Below are 18656 nucleotides of genomic sequence, written 5' to 3'. Positions count from 1 at the left end.
AATAATAATCGTGATGCAAAAATTCTACCTAAGCCATTGCAAATCGTTTTTAAGAGTTATGCAAAGCAACTCTGACCGAGCAGAGCCGCATAATTGTCGAGTCGTTGGTAGTACAATGTGAGAAGCATATGCTTTATATTGCAAATGCGATTGCTTACACTTGAAAAAACTTGGGACACAAACAGCACTTCATATGCATCATAATTGACAGCAGGAAGTTTAAGCGATTAAGCTCTGTGTGTGTGTGTGTGTGCGTGTGTGTGTCTGTAGTTGCATAAATAAATATATTTTATAGAAATTAACATATGTCCTTCAGCGCCTACGGTAGACGTTTTGTGTGTGTTTGTGTGTGTGCGTGTGTGTCAAGAAATTGATTGTGTGGAAAATTTAATGTGTGCAACATTTTTCATAGCATACTTTTGAGTGTTTTGCAAATTGCAGTAATTGCTGGCAGTTGTGTACGTATGTATGTGTGTGCATGTGTGTATTGACAATTAAGCAATCAGCACACACACACATATGCATGCCCATCCATTATGTATACATGCCCTTGCTCTTTGAACCGTTTATCGCAGGCAATTTTCAATAATAAAATCGACTTACCGGCCCCACATAATGTGCACCACATTTATTTATTATGCCGCATGTTTACATGCACGCAAATACACATATGCACTGTGGGTGGTGCAGGTATTTTATGAATATTATTCAAGTGTAAATAATTATGTTGGCGTTAAGTTAAGTGTAAAGCACTTTGCCAAAAAATTTAATTGCAGTGTAAAAAGAATTACGAATTACCAAATTGATTTAACACATCAATTTCAGCTTTTCATATTTTCATTAAATATTGATTTCGCATCAAAAAATATATGATTTCTTGATTGGGATTATGGCGGATTGAAAATGCGAAACCACTCTACTTGAGAGAGAGAGAGAGAGATGGCAGTATACAATTGTTTGCCTTAACGTTTCATTACCTGCATTCAAATTGTAATAAAAATGAAGAGTTTTCTGAATAACTGAATATGTTGACTACGAATCGAAGTCTAAGCACGAATTGCCGCTAAGCGAAGCTAGCTAATATGTTAATTGAAGAGTAAAAGAGAAATATTATTTAAGAATTTAATTTACATACAATTTTTATTATTATTTTTTTGTTTAACAAAAAATGCTATAGCTGGAGATGGAGATGGATTAATTCAGAAAATAATAAAATTTCAGAGCATTTTACTTTTTAGCTGTGCGCCACGCCCACTTTGCATGTGCATCTATGCTTATGTGTTGGGCAAATCACAAATCTGTTTGCTGTTTGGCTGCAAAAGTGCAAAGCAGACAAGTTTATGCATAAATAAAGTAGCAAATAGGCTGTCAGGCAGTTAGGTGTTTTGGTGGTTTGGTGGTTGGGTGGTTGGGTGGTTGGCTGGCTTGCCTGATAGCTGTCTGGCACGCTGCGTAAGTTGAATTGAAATTTCTTGGCAGTTGTGCGACTTTCATTTGACACATGTCAAAACGTTGGGCAACTCAATTAGTTGCTGCCGCAAATGGCCTCAGCCTCGGTTTGAGAGAGAGAGAGAGAGAGAGAGAGAGAGAGAGAGAGAGAGAGAGAGAGAGAGAGAGAGAGGTGTAATAGAGTAGTGTGGGTGTGTCGACTGGTTTTGCGTGGCGGTCAAATATGTCAGATTTATTTAAGCCAAAAATATAAGAGACATTTCATCTGCATTTAAATTGAATTGTTTCTTTAATTGCCTACAACTATTAGGTATGACTTTTAGTTATATTAAAAGCTCATTCAACAGTTGAAATCATTTACCAGCTAAGAACTTATTCGATAGTTTTACATTTCATGCAGTGCCCGCCACTAAAAACTAACTTAGGATAGATCTTGCGTTGGTTTCCTTAGAGCTCAGTGCTCTCCATCTGCGGATTGGCATTCCTAATGCCCAGATTTTGCAGCTTTCGCAGGCGGTAGATCTGATGCTTGAGCTTGTGCTTGAACACAATCTGATTGTTCACGGTCTTCAGCTCGTCCAGGCTGCAGGCTTTCAGGTTGCGCACCGTCTTGGCCAGCAGTGTTTCGGTGATGAAGTACTTGGCCTTCGATAGACGCATGTACTCCACATTCTTTCTGGCCAGCTGCTCCCGATACAAGTAGAGATGGTAACCCACACTGGGCGGCTGTGGGTAGTACATCTGCTGCTCCTGCTGGCGGCTGCTCCTCTCGTTGGCAAGTTGCTGATAGCGAGACATGTTGCTCTTTTCTGCTGATTGTGCTCGACGTGGAGATATTGTCAATAGAATCGTTTGCTGCTCCTGTTGCTCCGACAGTTGTTGCCTCAACACAGTTTGCTTTGCGTTTGATGCCATTTGCAGCGACTGTTCGACTTTTTATACCATTGCCCGGCGTGTGAACTACCTGTAGTCGGGTCCTTTTTTAGGTCAGTCCGTGTGAACCCTTACCTGGGCAAGCTCTACCTGTTCCGCTATTGCACTTTTGACTTGTGCCGCAATAAAAAACAATTCATTCTTAATCTGCTTGTGCGTCATAAAATTGCCGTATTTTGCAAACATGTTCATTCTTAATCCGATCGCTAATCCGCCCGCCCGTCCAGCTAGCAATAGTCAAAAAAGAAGAAAAAAATCGCTTGCCCTATAAAAAGATTATACAGATGCAGCCAGCATCCCACTGGGTGGTTTCCCAAGCAGCTGTGGAACAAGCCTCGACAAGCAGTTGCATGCAGTCCAGGCGAAAGGGTAACCAGGATTAGTTTCTAGTCCGTTTTGGCTGGCTGGCAGCAGCTGCCAACTCGTTTTTCATTAATGATCGCAAAGCTGTTCGACTATTGCCGAATTCTCGGCTCGGCCAGATTTCGATTCAGTTTGTTTTATTTTTTATTTTTTAGCGCCCAGAGCTTGGCTTTCGCTAAGCTCTGTAAGCCTTTAGATTAATGTGCTTTCCTTCGCACTTAGCGTAGTATGACACGGCTAGTTTTCCGTTTTCCGTTCTCCGACTCCTAAATCAGCAGATAAACTTTTATAACTGTCTGCGCGAGAAGGCAGAAGAAAATATGGACGAATGGCAAGTGTCGCACAACTTTTTCATATTTACTTTTGTTTTTTATTGCAATTTTCCATTTTTTTTGTCTGCTTTCTGCATAAACAATCATGTCAATTTCTAGATCAAATAAAACAAAGTTCAACCTACTCTTTCGCACAAAATAAATAGTCGAGCGACGAAAAAAAAAAAGATGAAGAAGAGAAGCAACAACATCAAGTGATATACCTCTGGCAAAATTATGGCAAACTTTTCCTTTTTAAATCTGGCGCAACTTGGGTAACTTCAATGTTGAAATAAGCAATTTTCGCGCTCAACTATATATATATATGTAAGCACACACACACACACACGCAACGTCTACGTCTGTGTCTGAGAGTCTGTGAAGGGCAAAAAGATTGAAAAGTAATTGCATTCAAGAGCTTGTAGTTAAAAATTTATAGACGTAGTACACAAGAATCTGGACAAAACGTACAAAAAAATGATGATGCTGCCTCTGCCTCTGCCTCCATTGCTGCTGCTGCTGCTGAAAATATTGAAAATGCAATTGCTGCTCTGCTCAGCTGTTTGCCCGCCCCCTTCCTCTTAGCTACGCGCTCTGCTTGCAACGGTAATTGCAGAAATTTGAGCGGGTAGAGCAAAGATAAAAAAGACGAAAAATGTAGCTACACGACGAGATTGTAATACCCTCAAAAAGAAATGTTTGTCGATTATTATATTGATATATCTAAAGCTGTTGAGTGATGAAAAACTTTCTATCATCTAATGTAGTAGGGATATTAGAAAAAGATGGAACTCATACAAAGAAGAAATCCAAGAGCAGGACTTTTCTGTAGCACAACTGCGTCATCATCATAGACATATAAAATTCAATCAAGCATTTTTATAATATGCAAACTCTAGTCAATTGACCTTTATGCTTATAAATTTCAAATAAAATCAAGCTACATCAGGATTTTCTCTATATCCAACTAAACTTCTCTCATACTCATCGTCTTTGATATTATTATCGAAATACCCTCGAGGAGAGAAAACTCCAAAAAGCGTTTGCATTCGACAGACAAATAAGCGCAAGAGTTAAATTGCGAATGAAATGAAATCAGCTCTTTAGCCCATTGCTTCATTTATCTCTGTATGTGTGTGTGTGTGTGTGTGGATGCAGCTACCGTTGCCATGCAAAATTCGTATTTCACATTTGGCATTTCCATAGCCAGTTTCCATTTGCATTATTAACTTGGCTTGGGTGAAATTTGTTGCCATGCGAGGCGCTATTTAATTTGCCTTTTCCTAGTTTTTCCACCGTGTATTTGCAAATTGCTAATTGACTTTGAAAGAAGCGCATCTCAATTGCTAATTTTTATTGTTGCAATTTGTGCGAAAATTTTGTTGCACTCATTTGGTCATCGTTCGATGCGGCTGCTACTCTCCCCTCTCTCTCCTCTGTCATAATCGCATAAAACTCTTCAAAAGTACAATAAAATTTTCATTAATTGTATTTAAGACACGCTCGCTTGTGGAAGTGGAAGGGGGGGGGGGGGGAGGGGGACGAGCTGGGCGTGGCTGGCGCTTTGATTGAGGCAGTTTATATGCATAAACTGTAAGCCAATGCCATGCAGCTCCACACCAGGTTCCCGTATCGGGCACACACACTCACACACACACGGACGGAGGCCAAATATGATTGCAAAACAGAATCAACAGAATATTCATATCCCAGGCTTTGCCTTTTGGCCTCATTTAATGGTTTAATTTCAAAGAAAATTGTTTGCATTTGCCTTACGTATGCTACGTGTATGCATGGTGTGTGTGTGTGTGTGTAGGTGTGCATATATGTGAGTGTGTGTATGCTTAGCAGATTGAAAGTTTGTTGAGAGCTGAATGAAATTAAAACATTTCTGCATGAATTTGTACAGGTGAAAAGTGCAAGAAGGTAAACTGTCTATAAACTGTGATGGACTAGCAAATACCCTGTTATTTATTTTGTATTTATATCATTGAATGAGTATATGGATCATTCTTTAGATGAATAAATTCGTTGAATATAATTTATAATAATTATGAATTTTTGTAGCTGCAGCGATAGATATATTTGCTACAACACTCTTTAGCTGCTATAGTCTCAGTCTTTTTTAAATAACAATATACCCATTTCCCTATCGCACCTCTATTATATGTAGGGTATTAAAAAGTTGATCCAAATGTTGCCATTTCAGAGAAAATAATATAAAACAAAAGTGGCCTATATGGATTTTAAATGTTTATCAATTTGTGAGCTTGTTGCTTTCAGAATATAACATTTATTTACAGGTGCGGTGCTTAACTTTTGCTCTGAGGAAACAGGAAATAAGCTTTTATTGTTTTTTATTTCATGTTTCAGCTTTAAATACCTTTTATTGACTTGACTGAGTGTGTGAGATGTTGGCTATAAATTTCTAGATTTCCTTCGCATATTTTGAGAAGTGCTTACTTTTTCTATTGCCCTGAACTCGTTGCTCAACTGTCAGTTTCAATTGGTCAATGCAGTGGAATTTATTTGCCAGCATCGAGACATACACACACACACGTTTACTCACACACTTACTCACTTAACGCATCATCAAAGTGCTGTAAATCAGAGAAATTTGATATGCAAAGTTTAGACACGCTGATTTGATGGCCGTGCGCTTCGATAAATTTGTTGGGTCAAGGCTCAGCGCAGTGGGGTATGCCACGCCTCTTCTAGCTGGCTACGCGTTAATTGTATACTAGAGGCGATGGGGAGGAATGTAGCGGCATCATCAAGGCGACGTAAATCAAATCAAATGGCAATTAAAGTGCCATTCGATGGCGAAGCACTTTAAAATGCAGGCGGCACGCGAAAAATGCAGCTGTCTGGCGACAATGGCGATTGCAGCAGGAGCTAGATGAAGTGGGCAGAGAAGTGTAGAGAAACTGAGGAACAACTGCGGCAATCGCTGCGAATTCGGTGCTGTTTGAGCGGCAGAGCGGGCTGGGCAATTAATTAAGGCAAACCTCAGCGTCGCTGGAAAGTATGCAACACACGAACCGCAAAGGCAATGAAATATTGCAATCAGCAAAAGAATGAAAAGCCACTAAATGCACAGCAGAAGACGATGGCAAAAACCCGGAAAGCAACAGCAAACCAGCCACCAGGAGCTACCAGGCAGCAGGAGCCAGTAGTTAGGTTCCAGGAGCTGCTCGGCTGCTCAGCTGCTCGGCTGCTCGCTTGGCAGCACCCGCTTGCCAAAATTAGTTTCTGTGTCAAAAGTTTGAAATGAGCAAGCGCTTCGGCTTGGCCCTGGACCTGCAGCAGCCAAGAGCTGAGAGCTGAGAACTGAGAGCTGGCAAAAAGTGCTAGCAATGGTAAGCCAAAAGAAACACAAAAGTAATTCAGGTTCACAGTGTGAACGATTAAGAGATACCGCTTACCTAGGTAGCTGGATATAGTTGTCCTCAATCCGAGAGAAATATCAAATCGAATTAGTCTTCTGATTATACTTATACTCATTCTTATACTTAAACATTGACACTGACTTTTATATACTCTCTCTCAACCTATGGATATAGTTGTATTTGATTGGAGAGGAATATCAAAAGGAATTGGTCTGAGACCTATATACAGAGTCTTCTAATTATATTTCTACTCCGTCTAATACTTATACTCTTATACTTATAATTTTCTACCTACAATCTTGTACTGACTTCAATATACCCTCTCTTAACCTACACACAATAGGGTATAGCGTTGAAAAACTCGTTGAGTGCGAGACACAGCGTGGCGGATGAGGACAAAGTTTGTCGCTGATGTAGTTAAGAATTGGCAGCAAATGCTGCTTAATTTCAAAAGAAACTTTACGTATTTGTCATGCGGCGCACATTCATTGCGGTGTTCATTTGAGCGCTCATTCAAGCCACAAGCTGCAACTGCAGCCAGTGCAACAACAGCAACAACAACAACAACAGCGACAGTGACAAACTTGCTCCAGTTCCCCGTTCCGGGCCAGGGCTGATATTTTTTTTCGGCTCTGATCATTTTTAATAATTCATCAGAGATTTGTGGCGAAAAGCGAAGAAGCAGCAGCGCTGAATTCTTTGAGTGAGACGCTGAGCGTTAATTTGCGGCCTCTTTGCCACTCTCTTGACCACTTCGGCGCTTCATTTCCTGCGGCCGAATGTCATTTGACTTGCAGTTTCCGTTTCCGTTTCAATGACGCTTTGATTGGCCTTGCGGTCTGCGCCGGACGCTCAACACCTACCTCCCACAGTCCAGCCGCCGTCGCCCTCTCTGTGGCACCTCAAACGCAATGAACTTTATGCTCAGCGTTAATTATTATGTAGCTCATGGCTAACCGCAGCGTCAACTTTGATAACACTCCAAAATAGGAAGCTGTGAAAGCTGACCAAATCAATATGCGCTCCACTCGAGTGACCCAAAGTACTTTGGCCCAACTATTAAGCCCTAATGACTTGTGTATTTTTATTATTATACTATTAGTATAAGTCTTTATGACCCAGACATCATAGCGACTTAAAGACAATTACTAAAGCTGAGTACGTCAGACCTTAATGAAGTCTTTAAATGAAGTTGAGCGTACACTCAGCGAAAAATTGAGTAAGGAAAAATCTTATAGGGTACCAAACTATTTTCTTGAACAACTTTATTTGTTAAATTGAATTGATTTTTTAAAAATATTTTTAATAATAATTTTTGAAATTATGTTTATATTTTAAATTTTCTTTGCAGTCAAACAAATCTGATATTATATTAAAAATATCCCATTTCGTTTGTATCATAAAATAAATCACTAAATTATAGTTTCCAACTCCTTTGAGTGTAGTTAATGCTGCCCACTCCTCCTCCTACATTTAGTCATAGTAATCGAATAAAACTATTTCGATAATCACATATAATTAGCTGCTAAGGCGCTATAATGCTGCTGTGCAGCGGAAAACATGGGTATTACGTGAGAATATTGCAATTTGTTGCTTACCTCAGAGATTTTTCGGCTCGCTGCTATGAACGGAGTGCATTTGGCTGTAACGGAATAATGAAACAAAATAATATATCATTATTATTGCTGTGTAGGCAGTCGATATAGTTGAGACTACAATATCAATTTATTTATATATATATACATTTTTTTATTTATTCATTTATCTCTTTTTTTGGAAATGCTTCGCAGCTTTGCGCACGTTTTGTGCAGCACATTTTAATCTTTGCACACGAAAACGATTATTTCTCTTTGGATTTTTTTTTTTGGAAAGATAAACAAAGTTTGCTTGATTTCACGCCTATTGGCGGGTTCATTATCGCGTGGGTGGCTGGCCGCGCTCCAAAAACATTTCCGGTGGAGAGGAGGCGGGGGGGGGGGGGGGGGGCTGAAATATGCGAAATTCGAATTGTGAAATGCGAAATGCATTCGTGTGTGAAAATGATTTTAAAATTGGTGCCGAGAGCAGTCAGCGACAATCAAAAGGCATTTCGAGATTTCAAATCTCAAAAGCTGATGGGCCAGAAACACACACACAATGGTTCGAGGGGCGTGCGGCGTGGGGCGTGGGCAATTGGTAAATTTTGACAGCTTTTAATTGTGCAGCGAACTGTGCAAATCTTGTGTAAAACACTCAACAATTAGAAAACGCCGCAGCACGTCATGGCCAGACTTGGATTTAAATTGAGATTCAGATTGAGATTTAAGATGCAGTTGCAATTGCTTGGCTTGATAAAGGGAGAGAGGGTGGAGGGAGTGGTGCAGTGGTGCAGGGCGCAGCAGCCAGTTTAATGGCTCAGCGGGCAAAGGCAAGCCAAATTGCGTTTGCCTTGAAACAGGTGCAATTAACGCGGCATAATTTTCACCACAAAGCACTTGAGGCTGCCGTGTGAATTATCATTAATAGACCAAAGTGAGAGTTTTTCTAATGGCAGCCAACATCAGCAGTCAGGCAGTTGGCAGTCGGCAGCGCCCAAGGCCTTAGCGTCAAGTCTTGGAATACATTGCTCACATGGGCTGCGGCTTATGTCGGCAGTTCATCAGCGCTGCACCACAAGACGTGGCAGCCACAATGTTGCATGGCGTCTAGGCAAAAACTTAATTAAAATTAAATTAAATTCAAAGCGAGTCCCTTTTGGCAGACGCAGCGAGCGCATTATGCAAATGCTTAGCGTTTCAACTGTCAGTCTCTCTCTCTCTCTGTGTGTGTGTGCAATTGCACTAAAAAGTTAACGATGCATAAATCGTAGTCACTGTTGTTGTTGTTTTTGTTGTTGCCGTTGCTGATCTGATAAGCTACAATCAAATGCAATCAAACTAAATTCAATTTTATGGCCAGCAAAACCAAAGAGAGGCCGCGCGAGTCGACTGCTTAGAAGATCAACTCAAGTGAAGTGAGCTGGAAAACAGCAACAAGCAACAGCAACGAACAACAACAACAACAACATCAGCGACTAGATACAGCAAAGATTTTGCTTAGCAGCTGCGTCTAAATACGAATTAAAATCCCACTGTGGTCCATGAAGCGAAACGAAAAGCCAAAAGGAAGAAGCAGAAGAAAAAACAGCTGCTTACTAAATAATTTGCAAATTCGATGAGATATATATGTGTATGTATATGTATATAAAAACGGAGTTGAGCAGAGGCGACACCAAGGAAAATCGAGAAAATCAAAATTTGATCAGAGTCCCGAAAAAACGGAGTGATTGGAGCAAATGTCTGACAAGCGCTAAGAAAATTCGTATCCCAAAAGGCAAAGGGCGGCACAGTGATGCCAATCTGGCCTTTTAAAGGCGAATTGGATTTTAGAGTGGCTAAGAACAGAGTCTGTTCAACTGTGTGAACAGGCCAAAACATAGCATTATATATAAAAGACAGAGATTTTAATTGCATCTCTGATATTTGTCTCTTAATCTGTCTATTCGATGACGGCTAGTCTCTTTCTAATATAATAAGTTGTTGACTGCTTAGCTCGTCTTATCTGCCTATCCATTCACATCTAGCTATTTCCATCTCTCTAACTATCAGTAGAGTTAAGATTATGTTGTAATAGATGAATATCTACTGTCCACTATCCATTACTTAACCCATCTATATGTCTATGTATATCTATATCTATCTCAGTCTATCAACTATTAATTATCACAAAATCGATAAATATCGATTGAAGCTATGTTATTTCATATATATACAAACTACAGATCTTAGTATTTCATTTTCTTTCCATCTATATTTTTGACAGCGATTTACAGGCTATGTATAGAGCCTGCCCTAAGTGAAGTATATATGTGCAGCTCTTTTAATTTTGATTTAACATTCAACTTTGTTGCGCTAAGTAGTGTCAGACAGCACCACGTGCCGACAGCTCCGACAAGAATCAACAGCGCCACGCAAAAGATTAGTCCGAGGCAACAGAGCTGGTAAGTGAGGGCTGGAAAGCCAGCGAATTGTGACGCCGAGATTTGCCAGCCAAAGTTGCGGAAATGAGGATGATGACGACGACGACGACGGCGGCGGCGACGACGGCGACGGCGACGGTTACTGTGCTGTCTGCTGTGGATCTGGCTGCTGGTTGCAGCCCCTTGGCAATTCAATTCAAGCGTAGCGAAAACGTTTTACACTGCATTCGATTCATGCAGTTCGGGGCGACCTCTTTGCCAGGCCCAGACTCCGCGCCTGCCTCTGGCCCGTGCTACCTCGCGCACCGCTTATTGGCATCATTGACTTCGACAACAGGCGGCAACACCGCAGAACTGAGCCGCCAACCGCCAGACGCTTTGTCTGTTTGATCTGCCATTTTTTTTTTGCGTCCTGCATTTTTTCCCCCATTTTTTTTTTTCTTTTCGGTTTGCCTTCATTTCTTGCGCAAGCGGAAGCACATCTCGGCATAGCTGTGCGAGTGTGTGTGTGTGTGTGTGTGTGTTTAAGTGTTTGCTTAACATTGTTCGATATTTGGTTCAGCATCCATCCATCCGCTCGGTTCGACCCTCTGCCTGTTGGCCTCTTCTGTTCATTTCTTGACTTCTTCGATGTTTATCTCCCATGATTTGCGATTTTCCGGCAATTTACGCAAAAATATGTGACGAAATTTCAGCTTGAGCTTCTTCCCAGTGCCTGCCTCTCTCTGTGTGTGTGTGTGTGCTCAACTGCAACAATTTGGTTTTTTATTTTGAAATGTCTATCGAAGCCCCGGTAGGTCTTCCCCTCGTTCATCTATATCCACTCTTTATGCGCTGCGTGCGTGATGTCAGCTCGAAATTTACCAAGAAAATTAGCGTACAAAAATGTTGATGGCAAATATTTGTGTAGCAGCATCCACAACAACAACAACGGCAGTAATAATAAAAACAACATCAACTAAAACAACAACGGGAAGAGCATCCCACGCTTTGCAATTCGTTTTACAAATTTGGGTGATTGGCTTTGCCATTTGCTTGCAGTTAATTGAATTTGAAAGGTGAAAGGCTCCGAGGCCCGGCGCCGGGCTTTGCGCTTTGCGCTCTGCGGCTCTGAGTCTGGCTGAAAAAGTAAATTTCGCTGCGATAACAATGAAGCATTTTATTTTCTGATTTATAGCGCTGTGCTCCATCGATAGTCGGGTAAAAGGGCTGCATTTCGATTAGTGCATAGCAGAGATTGTGACTATTAGCTCTAGAGCTGGAATTGATTAAAGGAAAAAAGAAAAATGTAATCTCAGCCTAGGTAAATTGCAAGCAAATCCCATTAATGCTGACAGCCAAAAATGCAACAACAATAAAAAGCACGATCTGTATGACTATACTATACAAATGTCTATACGTACAAATCAATTAGCAACACAACGACTCGAAGGCTTTCTAAAACGTGGGTGATTGCATATCAAGATGTATACAGATAAAGTTATAGATGATGAAATAATACAGATATAGAAGTCACATTTTAATATCAATATATATATATATACAATTTTTTAATTAATACTAATATTTTCGTATAGCTAAAAAATAATATATATTTGCATTTTTATATACTATCTATCCCGTATCCCATGTACTCGCTTCCACATTATCCAAATTGCTATTCCGGTTTTTCATTATTCACATTTTTAACGCCTGCCATAATCAATAACACAAAAGAATTTCATATTTTAATGAATTCATTTGGCCAAATTGATGGCTTTAAAAATATAAATTAAATTTTCATTTAATTGCAAATGCTTTTGGCTTTAATGCAAAGCCAAAAAGTGTTGGGCAAATAAACAAAGTGTAAGTAAAGATGGGGCGGAGGGGGAAAAAAGTATGACAACAGAATTGAAATGTAAAAATTAATTGCTTTAAACAACAACAACAACAAATGTCCAATAAAAAGGGAAATGAGAGACAGCAACAGCGACAACAACAACAACAGCAGCAACAAGAGTAGCAATAGCATCATCAACATCATCATCAGCTTCATCGTTGCCATATTGTCAGTTTGGTAATGATCATGTGATGATTTGATAATTAAAAGCAAACATAAAGCGAAAGAAAAAACAAACTGAAAACGTTCAGGCAATTACGGTCATAAAAATACGTCATATATACGCAGTGAGAGAGCGAGAGAGAGAGAGAGGCACATGCATTAACAAAAATTGTCCGCAACTGTGGCAGTCGCTCAATTACACACGATCGGAGCAAAGCAGCCAGCAATGAGGCCCAGATATAGATCCAGCTTAAGATTCCGGCTGGACCATAGCTACTGACCGATAGAGCAGCAGCTAATATAGCTGCCATAGCTACTGTGCTGCTGCTCTAGTCCTATGTCTTGGCCAGGGAGTCAGAGCCAACAGCATTAACAACTTTCGTGGGGAACACGTTTGCTGCGGCTGGCTGCTGGCGACAAGGTTTCGCAGTTGATGAACTCCAAGTCGGAGTCTGCCAACGCATATATATTTATATAAATATATATGTATGTATGTACATATATATCAGCGAAAAGCCGCTGATCCGCTTTGCTGGCCAGCCATACGTCTTACTGTAGCTGCTAAATATGCTGCTGTGGCCGTATTCGTATCTGGCAGATGCGGGCGCGCACGCAACCGCAACGAAACCAGACCTTGTGCCAGTTTTACGATTGCGCGCAAGAATATCAAGCGACAACACAAGCAGCACAAGCAGCAACAAAAGCAACTGCCAAATTGATTAAACGCTAATCGCCGCCATTTTGTGCAATTATGTGAGGACTAAGGGAGCTAATGACGGGGGCGAAGCCGGCCAAGCTGGTCAGCTGGCTAAGCTTTTGGGCAAGTTTTCGTGAATGTTGTTGTTGTTGCTGTTGCTGCTGCTACTGTCGCCCGAGCAATTACGTTGGCGTTGGCGTCGTGCATTGCCATCGGTCGTCGTCTGTCGTCTGTCGCCTGACGTCGCACGTCTCACGTCTGCGGTGTGCAACTGTTAATTGAACGATGGCCAGGCGAATGCAGCATGCTGGTAAGCTGGTCCAGCTGGCCAAGCAGCGATAACAGAAAGACAACAAGCACTACGATAGCAGCAGCTCAAAAATCTCGTTTGCCTAATAGCCGAGTTCAAGTTGAATGGCTCAATCTCTCAATCTGGCAATTGACGTGTCGTTTGCGCTTGCGTCGACGTTGTTAATTAACAAACTGCCAAATAAATTAATCACAAGAAATCATCACAAAGTGCTTTCGAATAAATGTACATATAGATGACAATGTGTATTAAAACAATATAAAAAGCCAAACAGGAAAGTGCAGTTAGGTGGGGGATGCCTGACATTAAAGTCCACAGCTAATAGCTAAGGCGTTGCTTGGAATTTGTAGCCGGATCCGCAAATTTAGTATAGTAGCTCTATATGTATATCAAAAGGAATTGTGGGTGTGTAGGTATATCAATAGTAGACTAGTGGAATGGGGTGAATGTAGTAGAGATATGGAATAGTAGTAGACGTCGAAAGGTAGTAGAATAGTAGTAGAGGTCGAAAGGTAGGTGAATGGTAGTAGAATTGTAGTAGAAGTCAAAAGGTAGTAGAATAGTAGTAGAAGTCGAAAGGTAGTAGAATAGTAGTAGAATAGTAGTAGAAGTCGAAAGGTAGGTGAATAGTAGTAGAAGTCGAAAGGTAGTAGAATAGTAGTAGAAGATTAGTCGAATGCTACTGGAATAGTAGTATGGAACCAAATACTATAGAAAAAGAACAATAATAGATTGATATCAAAAAATTACTTGCAATGTGTATGCATGCAGAAAATGACTATATGATGTAGTCGTAAAATAGTAGTAGAATGACAGTACGAAAAGTAATAGTATAGCAGTATACTACCATTCAAATAGTATAATTAAAATAATTTTAAAATGTTTAATTAAATTCGAATATATAGCAGTATATTACATTACTTGTAATTCTTTAAATCATAAACATAAAGTTCGGCTAGAATATTTTCAATATAAACTTTTTTTCATTTAAGCATATAAATACAAGATTTTATTGATATGGGACTCTGATCAACTCAAACGTCAGCCAATGCCTGCAGTCAAATAAGAGCCAAGGCCATCAAGACAGACAACCTTAATCAACTCCACAAACTGATCAAAAATACATTTCAATTTTATACATTTTCCATCTCAAATGCATTACACAATGCTCTGAGAATACATGTTGCATAAGTTAGCAGTGTTGCCTCGCTCTACAGTTCTATGCCGCATCCGTTCGTTAATCAACGCCGAAAATGTGGAACTCAACGATTGATGAAGATTGGCAGAAGACAATGGTAAGGCAAATCAGTGTGAAGGCTATGTTCCGATTGCCAGCCATCTCTCTCCACCTATCATCACTGCCTCCCTCTCTCCGCCCACCCTGCCTTTCAGTGGAAAATGGCTATAAACCTCACACACTGAGTGAAGTAGATACAAAATGTTTATGGCCCACTCAGCTAGACATAAATGTTTCTTTTCGCTACCGATTTCCACTGGCGACTGGCTACTTAAAACTCACTCACAAAGAAGCGCATCCTAAAACTTTAATGAGCTGCCGCACAGTTTCTGAGCCAAAGGTCATGAACCCGCCCAGAAAGCCAAATAAAAATGACGGAGAAGAAGTTGGTGCTGAAGAAGAGGCGGAGCAGAGTAGAATTTCTCACACAGAAGGCGACAGCGTCAATTACATGCGAGGCGATGGCCATGATAATAGAGGTAGCAGGCGGAACTGGAACTGGGTTGGGCTGTCGAGGCGGGTGGGTCGGATGGCTTGGATGGGTCGGGTGGTGCTGGCTACTTACAACCGGGCAAAAGCGACAGGCTTAACTTTTAACCGCACAGCAAGACATCTCCGACATCGCCGACATCGACATAGACGTCAGGGTTTCGGCCACTTGACTTGACTTTGGCCAAGTAATTAAAAACCAGCAGCAGCAGCAGTAGCAACAGCAGCCGCTGCCACTGCCGCAGCCGTCACAGCAGCAGCAACAAGAACAACGGAAAGCGCAAAGAAAATGGAAAATTACAGAATGGCGTAGAATTTTTGTTTTTTTTGTTTTTTTTTTGTTTTTTTGTTGCTGCTCTTATGCTGCAGCTGCCTTTCGGCTCAGTCAGTGCTCATTTCGTCGTTTCGTAATTAATTAGTCTTAAAAGTTAAATAGCCCAAATGATTTCGGACAAGTTACAAAGGCCGACGACTGGCCAACAAGCTAATAGAAAGAATGCCCGTCTACAGCCACAGCCACACTCAACTAGCGATACAGACGCGGATGCTAGTGCGAATGCGAATGCGAATGCGAGTCTTACTCTGCGACTAGCAGCCAACATATTTACGAATAGTTCGAGTTCGACTTCAATGCGTCTGCTAGCTCGCTGGCTTGGCAAATGAAGATAAGATACGCGTTTGACAGCCCGACATAGCCACGGCCAATAGCTGGCGGCGTCTGTCTAAGGGGAAGAGAGCGAGCGCATAAGCGACAGAGAGGGTGGGGGAGTAAAGTAGCTATAGTTGGAGGAAGAGCTGGAGACGCTGCGCATATTTGTGTAAATTTCGTATTTGTATACCCTGTATGTAGTGTGAATGGGCTCAAATTTGAGCATGCTGCATTGACTTGGGATATATGAAACAGAAAAGAGGAACTTGGCGTCAGAAAATCAAAAAATATAATAGAGGTATATACAAAATAATATATAAAGTATATATGAAAGAATCAGTCTATTTATAATGAACTTTATATATAATTATATCCATTTTGTTCAAATACCTTAAGTTATATCATATATACTTATAATAGAAAATAGAAATATATATTTAAGAGACAAGCAGAAGACAATACTCCCCTAGTTAGAGGGTAACTGCTAGTCCATCAGGCCCATGTAACGCTCTCTTGTTATACCAATTGAATTGGCTGTCAGTTTGGCACACCATTTGCTATACGCATTGCCCGTGTGCATTGGAAAGAATTTATCTAACGCCAACGTCAGAGTGAGAGCAGCAGACGGCAGGCGGCAGACGGAATAAAAGAGCAGCTGGGGCAGATGGAGTCAATGCCAGAGCTGGGCAGAAGTGTATGTGTGTGTATTTGTGTGTGCATCTCTCTATATCTGTCGCATACGTGCTGTGACTCCTGGTCGCCCTGTCGCTGATGCTGATGCTGATGCTGATTCTGATGCTGCTGCTGCTGCTGTTGCCTTATTGATTGAGACAGAATTTATTGGGAGTGCTTAACGTTTTAAGCAAACATCGTTGTGACTTTTTGACATTTGCCAGCCACTAAAAATGGCTCTTGATTCTGAATATGAAATGGCAGGCGCTTAAAGCTGCCGCAGCAAAAGTATAAATGTGTCTATATATGTGTGCATGTGTATGTATGTTCGTCTGTGTGTGTGTGTGTGTGCCATCTCGTTAGCTGTGCGCACTTTTAGCATATTTAAATATTATGTTGCAACATTCTCCGCTTGCACAAATTGGCAAAATTCAACTCGAAAATCAACTTTCATACAAAAGGCGCCAGCAGGCAAACCCACCCACAAACATCCAAGCATTCAAACACCCTAAGCACCCTTCATGCCTGCCTGCCTTCAATAGCTGCATATCAATTTCATTTTGCTTTCATACTCACATAATATTTGCCAATATATTTTACACTTTTGCTGAAATTGCCGAGCACTTTAAGTGCCACGCCCAACACCCAACGCCCATATAGTGCACCTGCTGCACAAATTTAAATATATAAACGAGAGCGCATCGAGTAGAGGACAAGTTGCTCTAGAATCAAAAAGAATATAGATTGGAATGGAAGAGATCATATGCAGTGAGCAATAATAAGAGTGAGAGAGAGAGAGACAGTAAGAGAGAGAGAGTAAGAAACTAAATAGACCTATCTCTATAGAAAGAGAGAGAGGAAAATACGAGAGAGTGATAACCAAAGAAGGAGAGAGATAGTGTAATGATGCTGATATTCCTTTAATCTACTTTTTCACCATCTACTATCCCACTTCATTGATCCACTCTTAATCACAGCTTAAAGGGTATTCAATATCGTCAATATTTGTACATGAGCAAAACGCACTCTTAACGCATTTGAATCGTTCCGTTGTCGAACTGGGCTAAGTGCAGCATGGAGAGTGCTCGACAGAATCGCAACGTTGCCAATGGGCCAAGCAGAAGCCGCCTTTTCAGGCCGTCCGCTTGACCACCGCATGCAATTTGCAACTGATTCAACATTCAAGTGGCCGGAGAGAGCTTTTCCTCAAATGGCTGCAAGAGATGAAAAATAGAAGAAAAAAAAAATAACAACAATGTCTAGCAGGAGCAAAAGCTGATGCTGGATATAAAATTGAAGCCTGAGGATGAGGCTGAGGCTGAGGCTGAAGCTAAACAGGCTGTTGTTGGCTTATATTATTTATGGCCAAGTCTAGACATATGTGACATGTATGATGCATTTTAATTGCCACAAAGCATAAGGAGTGAGGATGGAGAGGTCAACAACCGCTCAACAATTTGTGGATGATGCGAATTTTTGGCATTTCGTTTGTAGGCGTAAATATGCCAGCAATAATAATATTTGATGCGTAAATATTTAGCCAAGACAAATTGCAGCAAACAATTTGCAACCAAGAAATGAAAACACCAGCCAAAGCCAAAGCCAAAGCCAGTGCCAAAATAGTAAGGCTGAAGGCAGTTTGTGTGTGGGCCACTCCCTTGCAGGCAGGCACAGAGCAGCAATTATTGTTCATAAGCTCACAAATTTTTGAGGCTAAACTAAATGCTGGCTGAGCCACAGTGTGCGCATGTGTGTGTGTATTGCTGCTGCACTTGACCATAAGATAGATGCAAAGTTCATGATAAAATTACCAACTTAATTGCCGAGACGAGGGTCACAAGTCAAAGCCTTAAGGCAGCCGGCACTTGGCTAATTGCGGCAATATGAACATCATTAGATAGCAGCAGCAGCAGCAGCAACAACAGCGACAACAACGACAACGACGACAACTATGAACAACAAACAGCAACAACAAACAATAACTGTAATCTGTGGTTGAGTCAGCTATGCTGCAATCGATTGAAAATAGATGAAATCAACAGCAGCAACATCTACAACAGCAACAACTGCAGCAGCAATTGCTGCCTCGACACGGATTAACTGTTAACAAACTTTTGAA

The 18656-nt window shown here is 41.0% G+C and overlaps 2 protein-coding genes across 4 annotated transcripts in view; both read right to left on the bottom strand.

The window, feature by feature from the left end:
- Positions 1-18656, bottom strand: part of RhoGEF64C (Rho guanine nucleotide exchange factor at 64C) — a 132797-nt gene that overhangs the window by 46009 nt on the left and 68132 nt on the right. For all 3 annotated transcript variants that reach the window (XM_089467977.1, XM_089467978.1, XM_018008484.2), the window contains one exon: positions 8044-8087. The gene's annotated coding sequence lies outside the window, so the exon portion shown is untranslated. The remainder of the gene's footprint in view (positions 1-8043; positions 8088-18656) is intronic.
- Positions 1654-3953, bottom strand: LOC108612230 (uncharacterized). The gene has a single exon (XM_089467996.1). It carries the CDS (start codon positions 2362-2364, stop codon positions 1897-1899), a length of 468 nt encoding a protein of 155 aa, XP_089324122.1. The 5' UTR covers positions 2365-3953; the 3' UTR covers positions 1654-1896.

The sequence above is a fragment of the Drosophila arizonae genome, chromosome 4 (assembly GCF_054131065.1).
Source record: "Drosophila arizonae isolate 15081-1271.41 chromosome 4, UAZ_ARI_1.0, whole genome shotgun sequence".
Taxonomy (NCBI): domain Eukaryota; kingdom Metazoa; phylum Arthropoda; class Insecta; order Diptera; family Drosophilidae; genus Drosophila; species Drosophila arizonae.
The sequence above is the reverse complement of the archived record's forward strand: the minus strand, read 5'-3'. Positions and strand labels throughout refer to the sequence as shown.